This window comes from Phacochoerus africanus, chromosome 4 (genome assembly GCF_016906955.1).
Source record: "Phacochoerus africanus isolate WHEZ1 chromosome 4, ROS_Pafr_v1, whole genome shotgun sequence".
Lineage (NCBI taxonomy): Eukaryota > Metazoa > Chordata > Mammalia > Artiodactyla > Suidae > Phacochoerus > Phacochoerus africanus.
Window position 1 is genome coordinate 101,777,585 of NC_062547.1, and position 14,866 is coordinate 101,792,450.

Sequence of the window (14,866 nt, forward strand, 5' to 3'; positions counted from 1 at the left end):
CCACAGTCCCAGTTCAGGTCCTCAAAACTATCTATACTCCCACATGACCATAATGCTTCCTGGCTTATGTTTTCATATCAAACTATCCACCTCCAATTTCCAATTACCTTATAGGTATGTAAAATAAAGAAACAAACAAGTAAATGTGTGTGTGTGTGTATTCACAAATCCAAAACGACCTAATACTATCTATCCAATTAGATGCTTAACATCAGCTGTTATTTATAGGGGGGCTATGATAAATTTTGATCAATCCCAAACTTAATTCAGGTTGCGTCCTCTGTTTATATATCTCCTATCTACCAAATAAAAACTTCATAAATGCCAATGGAGTGAGTAAAATAGTGAAGCTGGATTAGACTGTATTTTAGACATTTGGGACATTCTTCACTTCCCCAAAGTAATATTTTCTCTCCTATTTTTCTTAAATCATGGCCCTCTCATTTTATCTTTAAAAATTTCCTATTTTTTGGCAGAGACCTCTATAGAGAATCCTTTGCTGCTATAAGAAAGACAGTGGTACATGCGCAAAGCCACCCAGACTCACAGTCGTGGAGACACTGAGTGTTGGATCAAGATCATGTATGCCCTATCCACTGGACAGCGGCTACTTGGCCCAGATAAGGGGCATCATATATTGCCAGAGTTGGCCTGATATTTTCTCATGATGACTTTGACATCATGCATATTTGACAAGAAAGCCACAGACAGGATGTACCTTTCCCAAGCACATAGTATGAGGAGGTCCATGACGTCAGTCTGTTTCATTACTGCTAATGTTAACTTTGAACACTTGGTTAAGATGCTGACTTCCAAGTTTCTCTGCTGTAAAGTCACTTTTCCCCCCTTTTGTAACTCACATGGATATTGTGGGGAAATACTTTGAAACGTCCTATTTCTCATCATAATTTTGCACATTTAATTTTAGCATCAATTGATAATTTTTTTACTGTAACAATTACCACTGTGGTGTTTGTGAAAAGGTGATTTTCTACTTCTATTTTCCTGTTTATATGTTCATTAGAATTCTACCATAAGCTGTACTTTATCTCACATATTTATTTATTATGTATTTACCAGTATGAACTCATAGATATTTATATTATCCTGTGGGTAATTATCCATTATTATCATTATTTATTTTGTGGCTGAAATGGTCTCAGCTTTGATCATTAGGAGCTCCTCTAAGTTGGCTTTGATTTCATCTTGACATTCTGCCATCACTTTTTGAGCACTTCCTTACTTTCTGGCACTGCAAAATGTTCCAGGTTCATCTTGTACTTTCCCTGCCCCAAATCTGCAATCAACCATTTCTGCAGAAGCCCTGTTTACTTTTATTGGGCAAATTATATTTAGAAACCAAGCTCTTGGTCCAAGGTGTGTGTATTTCTACTTTGATATTACACCTTTGTGGTGGCTTCTACACCTTCTCAGCAGAGAGATCAAACATACTTCTCTATCCATCTTAATTTCTATTTATCTGCAAATGCGTTAAAAGCCATTGGTTCATACTGATACCTTTCTAACACTACAAAGTGCATTCTAGCTTTCTCCCATTGCACATGTGTAACTTCTTTCTCCGTCAGTAAGAAACCTGGCTCTCCTCATCTACAATATACTTACATAGTTGCTCATTCCTAGTATATACATTAAGTAGTTTCAGAATTGATAGTTATGCTCTAGAGTATATTATGATAATCATCATCATCATCATTACTTGTCTTTTTAGGGCCACACACACAGCATAGGGAAGTTTCCAGGCTAGGGGTCAAATCAGAACTGTAGCTGCTGGCCTATGCCACTGCCACAGCCATGCCAGATGTGAGCCACATCTGTGACCTATACCACAGCTTACTGCAACGCCAGATCCTTAACCCACTGAGCAAGGCCAGGGATCGAACCTGCATCCTCACAGATACTAGTCGGGTTGGTTACAGCTGAGTCATGACGGGAATTCCCCAAAATACATTATTTATGTATAGAGTGTATTTTTATTTGGGGTTTTATAGTATATAATCCAAATACAGTTTTACTTAGTCACTTAGGTTACTTGTCTTATTCCACACTTTCCTGAGGTGTGACTATAGTCACATCCCATTTTAGGTTCCAACCACATCCTGATTGTTAGCTAGCTAGCTAGGTAGCTATCTATCTGCCTGTCTGGCCATCCATCCATCCATCCATCCATCCACCCATCCGTTCACCTGTCTACTCATTCATTTCTTTCTCTACTATTGCTATGGTTAAAGAGCTAGAACTATATAAGAAGGTTACTCAGGGAAATGCTACTTCTGCTTTACCCCTTTTACCCCATTCCCATCCAACATTCTTATTGTTTTCCTGCACCCACAGCATGCAGAAGCTCCCAGACCAGGGATCAAACCCAAACCACAGCAGTAACTGGAACCATAGTGGTGACAATGCTGGATCCTTAACCCACTGAGCCACCAAGGAACTCCTTTTTCTTTTCTTTATTTTTTTGGATACGTGAATTCCCTATTCTACATTCTGACACCTGTTCATACCTATCTATGTATGTTATCAATCTCATTCATTTCTGGATTTTACTTCCAACATATCTTTTTGAGCAAATGAGCAGATAATGCCTAATTTCTTATATTACCGTCTTTCTTTCCTACAACATTCCATACTGTTGACATGCTTTGTACTTTGCTTCTTCACCTAATAATATATCCTGAAATTCTTTTTATATAAATTCCTAGAGATTATATTTATTCACTTTAGGGTTGCATAGTACTGCATCATGTGGATTACTGTGGCTTATTTACTACCATTTATGGGCATTTTATGACTATGAAAATGTTGCAATAAATAATTGTGTACATACATATTTAATATTATTGGGAGGGCATATTTAGGATCAAAATTTTGATCTCTTGATGTCTGGTTTAGTTCTGTTTTAGATCGAATAATGAAAGATAATGTAATTAAGATTGCACTGAAGACTAAAAAATGTTATATAAATATAGCAAAATAATACTATGTTAATAGAATTATTTTTTCCTTCCAGTCTAATTCTAACTTCTTTTGAGGCCAGCAGTTCAACTCAATCAACATTTTCTTCAGCTACTAAACCAGATGGTTCATTTTGAAAATTTCCCCTGTGTTTAAATTCTAACATTTCTAATTCATTCATTAAGAACGTTCCGATATTTACTAGTTTTTACTTAAACATTAAAGCTATTATTTATATCTTTTCTAATCTTTAAAAAATAAATCCAATGTTATATTAATCATTCTCTTTTATTTTTGTAGAGACAGGAGGTAAAAATCACAAACCACGGCCTTATTTGGTTCCTTCCATTCCCTAAGTACGGATACCAAACAGGGCAGGAGGAGAAAAACAAGATCAGGTGATGCCAGGTGTGCTCTCCAAGTTATCTGACAGTGAATGAGAGGCTTAGAGACACCCCAACTTTTTAGTGAGAGGAGTTACACCCCAATTCAGCTGTCTTTGGGATTGTGGGCCCTCCGATCGCTATTATTTCAAAATGTGCAAATGATGCTACACAGTCTGTTTAGTGTCTATCTTTTATCCTGCCCCTAACCAGGGTTCCAGGAACACCTAATGCACTCCAGGCTAGTTCATCAGGAGATTGCCTTGGGATATGGACTCCTGGAGCTAAAGAGTATTTGCCTTGTCTTTTCCTTCATCAGGGCCAACAAAGACCTGTTTAATCCACCATGAGATTATTGCCAAGTCCAATCAAGCCTCAGAAAATCACTTGCTGGGAATCTGCAAGGTTTTGGTGAGACATTAGTTCTAGATTCTACAGTATTCGAGATACAGTGGAACAAATCTGTGCAGTAAAAATATTTCAGGTCTACAAAAAGGTCAATTCTGATACAATTTCAAATGTGCCTCATCTCCTTAACCACTTATACCACTAATAATATATAATGCAGAGCCTAACTTGTCAGCAGTTTGGTAGGGACCTTGTTGTCTGGGTTAGAATTAGTTCAGTTTTTGAAATTTCATCATAATCTCTTCCTCCATGGTCACAGGAGTCAGACAACATTTCCAGCCACATCAGTGAATCTAACCTTCTAAAACTGGTGATATTATAGTTGATTTTTTTTTTAAATTTAAGCAGCCACATAGAAAACAAAGTTTGTGAAAAACACATAGAATAAGCTTCCAGGTAACATTGTTCTTATGTTCTTACCTCCTCGATCTCGGGCAGCTAAACTTTGACCCCGTTTTAATGTAATGTCCAACTGGTACATTCCGGGATCAGCCAAAGGGACATCTGCATTACTGGTTCCAGCAGTATGTATTTTCTGAAAAACAAGAAATATACAAAATATTAAATTTATTATCTCTATTCTATTCCCTCCAAGGGGGACCACATGTAGCTTAATGCAAATGCTAAGAATTTGTCAATATAAGTCATCTTGTGCATTCAGATAGCATTACAACTATGCAGTTCTCTGAAGTTTTTGAAATTCATGAATTTTTTAGACTCAAAAAAAAAACATCACAGTCATAGGAATCCTTGTTTTAACTCAGGTTAGAATAACAAATGTAATATGAAAAACATTTCCCATGGAAAGCCTCACATAATTCAACTAAGGAAGAATAACACAGAAATAGGGTCTGAAGGAAAAACACAGTCAGTGATGAATGGAGAATAAAGGTATCTGAGAACATCTGATTTCCATGTAACTGTGTTGAGAATTAAAGTGATTTATTCAGGTGACTTTCTTGACTCATTTATCTATGCAAAGGAGCTCATATTGATGGATTACACATGTCTATTTTAGCCCCAACAGAAAATATGATATAATTATACAGAAATAAATTTACCAGAATTTTGACAGTATGTGTAGGAAATAAACTCTCAGTAGGGCTAAGTTTCTAAGGCTGCTTTCTATGGAATAAAAGTATATAAGCTATTTATAGAACTAAAAATCTTTGCAAGGCTATAGAATATTTTAGCAACAATATACTAGGCATTGAGTTATAAATGTACTTGCAATAGGAATAACACTATTAAAACAACATAAGAGAAATATATAATAAATTTTTTACAGGTCATGATTTATACTTTCTTCTGTGTTGAACACAGTAGGAAAACTTACTTTTTTTCACACATTTGAGGTTATTTTAAATCCTTATAGTTTTTTGCTAATTCAAAGATAAATATACTTTTGGAATAACATGCATGTATGAGGGGAAATACTGGATACCATTTTGGCTCTTTTAGTTCTATAGTTTACATGAAATACAGTTTGAAATCAGTATTTTTTTCTTTTTGATGTTTCAAGACCAAGATAAGAAGATTTCCTATGGGAGCAATTGTCGTTTAAAATAAGAAGCAGCACAAACTTTGACTGATAGCCTAACTCATCATCTCTCCTCTGGCAACAATAAAAAAGAATTCTCTTTTTTTTCATCATGTCCCTGTTTCTATGACTGATAGCACCATTCCCCCAAGCACTTAGACTAGAAATCTACAAGCATTTCCCTCTTTCCACAGCCAAATAGTTGCCAAATCCACTCCATTTCCATGTTACGTCTCCCAGTTGTCTTTTTCTTTTAATTTCTTTTACCATGAATATGGGTCAAGCTTTCAAACAACAGAGGAGTGAAAGGTAAAATGATTGTCTTTCTCTTGCCTCCAACATCCAAATGTCCCAATTCCTTGGGGTTACTAATTATAACAATTGACAGGATACCCTTCCACATTTTTGTTTGTTTGTTTGTTTTAACTGTTCAAATTGACTTTATTATTGCTTTTTTTTATTTTCCCACTGTACAGCAAGGGGGTCAGGTTATCCTTACATGTATACATTACAATTACATTTTTTCCCCACCCTTTGTTCTGTTGCAACATGAGTATCTAGACAAAGTTCTTAATGCTATTCAGCAGGATCTCCTTGTAAATCTATTCTAAGTTGTGTCTGATAAGCCCAAACTCCCGATTCCTCCCACTCCCTCCCCCTCCCATCAGGCAGCCACAAATCTTTTCTCCAAGTCCATGATTTTCTTTTCTGAGGAGATGTTCATTTGTGCTGGATATTAGATTCCAGTTATAAGTGATATCATATGGTATTTGTCTTTGTCTTTCTGGCTCATTTCACTCAGTATGAGATTCTCTAGTTCCATCCATGTTGCTCCCTTCCACATTTTTGAAGGTCTTACATAAAGAAATACATATACATATCGGTTAATTTTTCTGTGGTTGGTTTTCAGTTTTTGCTTGTTTTTAACAAAAATAGTATTATTATATTTTGCTTATCTCACAATTTATTTAACTTAAAAAAATATCATGGATATATATATAATTTTTTCAGGTACATGGTTTTCCACAGTGTGAGAACGCCATAATTTCTTCAATTATTTCCCTCATGATGAACATGCGCATTGGTTTCAGGATATGCCACTAAAAGAACTTGTGCTTTTATTTCTCTTACAGGCTGACTTTTTTCAAAAAGTTTTAGTTAACACCCCTACTGAAAGTGCATAGCGGCTATTTCCTATATCCTACTCAGCACAAGATGTTACCAATTTTCAAGTTTGGTAGGCAAAAAATACTATCTCTCTTCAAAACACATTTCCAGCACTATAGTAAGGTTTCTTGAAACTAGAATAAATGACAAAAAAAGATGACAGCTCTTCACTGAGCCACACAAAAGGCACCCACTTAGAAAGAGGAACCCAACCTAAGTCTCCTGAATGACTTTTCAAAGAACAGTTTGTATATGTCTAATTAATAAGCAAGATTTAAATTAAAATCCAGCAAACATTTAAGTTCCTAGTATGTTCCAAGACTTTCCCCAGGTTCTTTTTGTTTTGAAATAAACAAACTCACTAATAAATATTAAACATAGATAAATTTACCACTTTCTAAAAAATGAAATAAAATCTATAGGAAAGTAGAAATTTTCCATCCAGCCTGAATCTTCCTCTAGTGTTTTGAGTAACAAAGTAATTTAATTAGGTAACTTAAGTCATAAAATTTCAAATGCCCAGATATATAATTTTGTAACTTTCATTGCTCTATTCGGCACTTCTTGAAGTTTAGAGTGACTAATTTATAGAATGCCTGGTTTAATATTTTTAAAAGTATATTATACTATCTGAGCAAGTTAAGGAATTTTCAAAGGTAATTTAACTGTATTAGATTTTCCACTAATCTTTCCACATTTATTGGCTTTTTTTTTTTTTTTTTGCCACACCTACAGCATGTGGAAGTTCTTGGGCCAGGGATTGAACCTGTGGCACAGCAGCAACCTGAGCTACTGCAGTACAGTGCCAAATCCTTAACCCACTGAGCCACAGGGAACTCCCTACATTTTATTGGCTTTTTAAAGTGTGAATAATATTCTAGTGTGTGTGTGTATGTGTGTGTGTTTACAGGTCACACTTTCTTTACCCACTCCTCTTATGACAGACACTTAGGTTATTTCCATTGCATGGCTATTGTGAATGATGTTGTAATAAACGTGAGAGTGCAGGTGTCTCTCCAAGATACCAATATACTGCACCTTCCCCATCTTGTTCACCATGTATTCCTACCCAGTCATCAAGGGCCATTTCATTAGCACTTTAAATCTTTCTTGTTCATTATCACATTACCTCTCAAATGTTATATTTGCCATTTTAGACTGTAAACTTTAAACAACATGGAATGGAGTGGTTAAAGATCAAAGTGAACACAAATAGTTTAGAAGCTATGAGGATAGAAGGCATATTTAAGGGTACGTGGCCTAGCTGAGTAGGCACCTATGTGGGGATCTATAACAAAGTTGGCTACTCCCTGGGCACCTTGGGTCCCCTCCATGTATAGCATCTAATCTGTTTTGGCACCTTCTATCAAGAGAATTCTTCTCATTACAGTGCTCTAGGCAAACATTACCAACTCGTCAAAACTGCACTTACAACGAAACTCTGTACACTCAAGAACTATATTTAACTCCAGTGATATAATGGAGTTATTAAGTTATTGGGAGAGCAGAAAAGAAAAGAAAGACTAATTATTGTAGGGAAAAAATCTGAAGTGGCTTCATAGAGATGACAATAGATCGGTTTGAAATAGGAACAGAACTTTAACAAGGAAATATTTGGAAGAAGGGAAGATGGGAAAATCAATATGAGCCCAATGGTGAGTAGTCACAAGAGGATGCATTGCTGGATTGTATGAGAAATAAGGTGGAAAGGAAGACTGATATTCAGTGACACCACCCTGAGGAAGTTTCAAACTGAGGGCAACTGGGCTCTTGAAGAGAGAAGCAATATATCCAGGACTTATTTAACAAACATTTAGTGCCTACATTTCATGCTTTCTGCTCTGGACTAAGTGCTGGGATTTCAGAGAGGAACAAAACTCAGCCCTTTCTCTCTGTAGGATGGATGAGAATAGATGAATCCTCTGGATGTAGGAATTATTTTAAAGGTTTCACCACAGTCCAGTTTAAGTCACAAGGGCCTGGTCTGCTCAGTGATAATGGAAAGAAAAGATAAATTTGAGAGAGTTTGAGGAGAGTCAATCAACTGACTTGTCAAATGACAAGATGTGAGAGATACAGGAAAGGGATGGATAAATCATACAGAAGTTTGAGCTAAGCTCTTAGGAGACTGGTAATGCCAGCAGAAAAGAACAGAAAAGACAGAAGGAGCAAGTGTCAGGCCACCCCTGGGTCAACCTCCAAGGATATCTCCAACTCTCTGAAAAAACAAAGTCAAGACCTAACTAGACTTAGACATACATTTCACCTCAGGCTCACTGAAATGGTTCCAAGAAGGAAACCGGATTATGGAGGGATTCTAGAAATATAGTTTTTATGGATATAAATTATCTTTTAAAAATGTTTATTAAGTTCTCAGATGTAAGGATGTATTGGCAAAGATGTGTCTGAAGTACCAGGCAGCCAAAGAGCTCTAAAACATACTTTCTCATTCTAAATATTTTTTTTTCAGATTTAACATTTATTTAGTGTCTATTATAGGAAATTCAAATATATCCTTACCATCCCTCAACTGCCATGTCCCACACTTAGATGGGTGTTGCTGTTAGTGACTACTATAGGAAATTCAAAGATATCCCTACCATCCCCTCAACTGCCATGTCTCACATTTAGATGGGTGTTGCTATTTTTTTAACCACTTTATTGAGGTATGACTGATATGCAAAAAGCTGTACATATATAATTTATACAACTCTATAGGTTTGGGAATTAAATACACCTGTGAAACCATCACCACCCTCAAGGCTACAAATGCATTTACCACCTTCCAAAGGGTCCTCATAACCCCTTTATTATTATCATTTGCATGTGTGTGTGTGTGAGAGAGAGAGAGTGTGTGAGTATGACTGTGGTAAGAACACTTAACAAGTCTTTTCTCCAAGTCCTGCCGGATGGGAGGGGGAGGGAGTGGGAGGGATCAGGAGCTTGGGCTTATCAGACACAACTTAGAATAGATTTACAAGGAGATCCTGCTGAATAGCATTGAGAACTTTGTCTAGATACTCATGTTGCAACAGAACAAAGGGTGGGGGGAAAATGTAATTGTAATGTATACATGTAAGGATAACCTGACCCCCTTGCTGTACAGTGGGAAAATAAAAAAAATTATAAAAAAAAAGAAAGAGTAGGCAACACACACACACACACACAAAGAACATTTAACATGAGATCTACCCTCTTAGAAAATTTTAAGTATACAAACACTATTGTTAGCTATAGACACTATGCTATACAGCAGATCTCCATAATTTATTCATCCTAAATAACTAAAATTTTGTGCACTTTGACCATTACCTCCTAATTTCCCCCCACCCCAGACCCTGGCAATCACCATGCTACTCTCTGCTTCTTTCAGTATGACTAATTTAGATGCTATATACAAGTGAAATCATACACTATTTTTCTTTTTGTGACTGGCTTGTTTCACTTAGTGTAAAGTTTTCCAGGTCCATTCATGCCATTGTGAGTGGCAGATTTCCCTTCTTTCTTAAGGCTGAATAATATTCCACTGCCTGTATATACCAAATTTTCATTATCCATTCACCCATCACTGGGCATTCAGGTTGTTTTCATATCTTGGCTATTGCGAAAAATGCTGCAATAAACATGGAAGTTCAGGCATCTCTCTGAGATCTTGATTTAAATTTCTTGGAATAAATAACCACAAGTGGGATTGTTGGGTCATATGGAACCCTAAAAGAGCTTGAATAGACAAGGCAATATTAATAAAGAAGAACACAGCTGGAGGAATCACACGTTCTGATTTCAAACTATACTACAAAGCTATAGTGACTGAAGCAATATAACACTGGCATAAAAACAGAGAAATAGATCATTGGGTCAGAATAAAGAGCCCAGAAATAATATATAGTCAACTAATATAATCAAGAATATGAAGTGGGAAACGGATAGCACCTTTAATAAGCAGTGTTGGTAAATCTGTATATCCACATAAGAAAGAATAAAATTAAATGCTTATCTTACAGTGTATACAAAAAAACAACTGGAAATCAATTAATGACTTAAATGTAAGACCTGAAGTTGTAACTCTTCAAGAAGAAAACAGAAGAAAAAACTCCTTGACATTGGTCTCAGCAAGAGAGATTTGGATATGACACCAAAACCACAGGCAACACAAGCAGAAATAGGCAAGTGGGACTATATCAAATTAAAAAGCTTCTGCCTAGCAAAGAAAACCACCAACAAAATGAAAAGATATCCTACAGAATGAGAGAAAATATTTGTAAACTATATACCTAACAGAGGTTAATATGTAAAGTATAAAGAACCCATAAAATTCAATAGCAAACACCCCCTCCCACCCCCAAAAAAAAACAGGAAAAAAAACCCAAACTGATTAAAAAATAGGCAAAGGACCTGAATAGACATTTCTCCAAAGAAGACATATGCATGGCCAATAGGAAGATTAAGATGTGCTCAACATCGGTAATTATCAAGGAACTGAAAACCAAAACCATAAAGAGATAGCACCTCATGCCTGTTACAATGTTATTACGAAAAAAATAAGAGAACAAACTCTGGGAAGGACAGAGAGAAGAGGGAGTCTTTGTACACTTTGAGTGAGGTCATAAAAGAAATAAGCTCAAATTTTTAAATTTCCGAGTCCTAGGCAGTTAGAGGTTTAGGAAGGTTTCTATGACAATGCTCAAAATTTTGGTACTGCTGAAGCCAAAAAGCATATGCAATATTTGAAACTGAAAAGTGTAACATAAGTGTAATTTACAGACTTACAAAATCACTTGTGTGAAAGTCATAAACTGTAGAAGAGAGGGACCATGAGAATGTGAAAGGAAGCATCTGGAAGAACTACAATGACCAGAGTACCCACATCTTCTATTCCACCAAGGCACCATGTTTATAGAGCCTTTTCTCTACCGTTCTTGGCTTGCTTCAACTAGAACCATTACTGTGCATGCGACATCAAATTTCTTTATACCAAACCCTTCTTTCCTTCATTTTATATAGACTGGTGGTTCTCAACTTTGCAGGCTTTGGCTAGACACCAAGGAACTTTGCAGGCAGGACCCAGGTATCAGCATTTTTTCTTACAAGTCCTCCGGTGATTTCAATATGCACCCTAGCTTGACCCAATGGGCCAACGATAAAAACACATCTTTGAGAAAATTTACAGTACAAAGAACTTCCAGACATTTGATATTTATATCATGAAACACTTAGGGATACATATAGGAATCAGTAGGAGGGTACCTGGACTTTGAGTTCTGCTGCTTAGGACACGTGTTTTTTTTTTTTTTTTTTTTTTTTTTTACCAAAGTGAAGAAAGCTTCCAACAGAAAATATAATGGTATGGAGGAATTCAAAGTTGAGAGGGCCACCTGGCCTTTTTAAAATTTTCATTACAGGTAAAAAGGAGTTACTATATTAGCTGAGGTGGTTGATCCTAACTATTAACAGGAAGTAGAGGTAACTCCAGCAGTGTACAGAAAAGGAGAGGTATGTCTGCATTCTAAGAAATTTTCTTAAGTGCTCCTGGCATTGCCCTGCCCCGTGGACTACACGTTGGTTAAGGTGTTTCATTCACTCAGTGCAGCTCTAACTTTGTCTATCAACAAAATCCACTCCATGAAAGTGGAAAACTTCATGAAAGCTTTTGTATTTTCAGCTTTAAAAATTTAGCAACTTTGTTACAGATATTAAGAAATATCACTGAGAATTTCTATTGAGTCACTACCAGTTTCTACTGTGGAAAAAGGAACCTCAAAATGGAGTTGGTTCTGCTAAGAGAGCTATCTAAAATGGAGCCATGAGATCCTTAAGGAAGTGGTTTTACACACGTCCTCACTGAGTGGAACCATGAACTTTTGAACTGGGCCAAACCACAAAGACATTTTCAAGGACATTTCAAGAAAACCTGCAATGTGTCACAGTACCAAACTTCTACCTCCCGCTCTGACAACCAATATGTATAGACAAGAATGGCTTCAGCTTGCCAGCACCAATCACGATTCTTCCAAGACAACTTTTGCAACCTTGCAAGGGTTTTGCCTTTATACCTCCCTGCTTTATCTCTCCTCTTTGGAACACATTGATGACTCCTACTCGATTCTGTGTCCCCCAAATTACAATACTAAAACCCCCGATAAAAACTTCTATTTCTTTACAACTCAGCTGTGATGAATTTTGTTCAGCACTACTTAGTCATTTTTCCTAAGTCATATCTTCTAATATCTTTTCTATATTAGCAATACATGTCCAGTGAAATCTCTATCAAGTGGAAATAAAACAGTTTTAAAACTTAAATTTTTTTTCTTTCTTTCTTTCTTTTTTTTTTTTTGCTTTTTAGGGCTGCACTCGCAGCATAAGGAAGTTCCCAGGCTAGGGGTCAAATCGGAGCTGTAGCAGCCGGTCTACACCACAGCCACAGCAATGCAGGATCCGAGCCACGTCTGCAACCTATACCACAGCTCATGATCCTTAACCCATTGAGGCCAGGGATCGAACCTGCGTCCTTATAGATCCCTAACCCATCGAGGCCAGGGATTGAACCTGCATCCTTATGGATGCTAGTCAGATTCGTTAACTGCTGAGCCATGACAGGAACTCCTTAAAACTTAATTTTCAAACAGCAGAACTCAAAAGCCACTGAGATAGTCAAAGTTCGATGAAGCTGAAAGATTATAAGTGAATAATTAGAAGTCAGTTGACAATGACTTTGAAGGCTGAAACCACACAGAATGGAGAAAATCTCTGGCAACCAATGGGCCCACCAATATGTCCATCATAGTGTCTGTCTAATCCACAGCCCCACTTGAAAGAACAGCTGAAGCCTGAGTGTACGAAAATTTAACTTCCTTGGCCCTGCTCATAGCTGATTAGACTAGGGCTGGATACCTGAACAAAAGGCAGATGCTGAATAGGGTGGTCAGGAATATGATGTTAGTCAGCAAAAATATATTAGGCAAAGGTTGTTTGGACAAAGTTCAGAGAGAAGAAAAATTCAAAAGGGCCTGCTGAATCCAAAGGGTCATAATAGAGAGACTGGAGAGGCCATGATTGTCCACGAATAACCCCAAATCAGGAACCATATGCTATAATTAATCAGAAGTATAGGGTGGAAAAAAATATATGTAGTAGTGGGCAGTGTATGACTTTGTGGCAGGGCATACATACAGACAGATCAACTAACCAAAGCAGAATTTGACAACAGCTGGGCAGGAGAGTAAAGATCTATGAATTCACACTGCTGAAAGCCCAGAGTAGCGGGGAACTGGCTCGGCTGCTCTGGGTCTGGGTTCTTGGAGCGCTATCTGACCTTGTCACCTTCTCCCCTCCTCTAGCTAGAGAAAGTGAGTCCTTGGCTCTGACAACAGCATAGAGTGAGAAATGAAAACAGCAACGAGAATGAACAAAAGAGACACAGAAACAAGAAAGCAGCCAGGGAACACAGGAAATCCACAAACTGGCAGAGAAGAGTGATGGGAGAGAAAGTGGCCAGAGAGAGGCTGCAGGCAGACAGGAGACAAAAACTCTTCATGACTTCAATCCCTTTCTCTCTAATGCAGTGATCATGGATGTTCAAATGCAGATGCCCCTGCGGTGCAGAGAAAGGTCAAATAAGGCCATTGCTCCATAGTTACTAGGTGAGGAAAACATTTTTTTTTTTTTTTTGGCTACACCTGCAGCAAACGGAAGTTCCCAGGCCAGGGATTGAATCTGAGCTGCAGGATCCTTCATCCACTGTGCTTGACCAGGGATTGAACCCATGCCTCAGTAGGAACCCAGGCTGTTGCAGAGACAACATTGTGTCCTTAGCCTGCTGTGCCACAGCAGTAACTCCAAAACTTCATCTTTTAATGAATACTTTTAACAAGAATTGGGGAAAAAAGGCTTATGGTTAAGATAACCATATAATTTAGCATTCCAACTGGGATACTTTAGAGCATGAAAGGGGTGCTATTAACAATTATATGGGATAAATAGGTACAAACAAAATTGTCCCAAGTAAACTGCAGTATGTGGGGATAGTACTTAATTAATACATTAGCCTTCAATCAACCAGAAAAATAAACCAAGTAGAAAAGGCTGATCCTCTGGTCCTATCAAAACTGCCATTTGTTTTTAAACTGAACTACAACCCTGGGCTTAATTCTGGGGTTTTGATTCTGCAATAGCCCAAGCCAAACAAGATGGATCTATAAATACTCAAGGCCCACTGAATGACAATATTTAACTGCTGCTGAAAAAGTACAAAATTCAGTACTCCCCAAATGTCTTTCCCGGGACACCCACAGCACTGATTACTCATGGTCTTGGCTTGTCTGCTAAACAACTGCTCTGTGCAGCATCACTTCATCATCACTGATAGCCTTTCCACCTCCACACACAGTATATA

At 37.3% G+C, this 14,866-nt stretch overlaps 1 protein-coding gene across 8 annotated transcripts in view; it reads right to left on the reverse strand.

Moving 5' to 3' along the window:
• Positions 1-14,866, reverse strand: part of MCTP1 (multiple C2 and transmembrane domain containing 1) — a 539,003-nt gene that overhangs the window by 296,369 nt on the left and 227,768 nt on the right. For all 8 annotated transcript variants that reach the window (XR_007134536.1, XM_047778307.1, XM_047778303.1 and 5 more), the window contains exon 2: positions 4,188-4,302. Coding sequence is in view for 7 of the 8 variants with exons in the window: in XM_047778307.1 (XP_047634263.1) it covers positions 4,188-4,302 (115 nt within the window). In the remaining variant the exon portion in view is untranslated. The remainder of the gene's footprint in view (positions 1-4,187; positions 4,303-14,866) is intronic.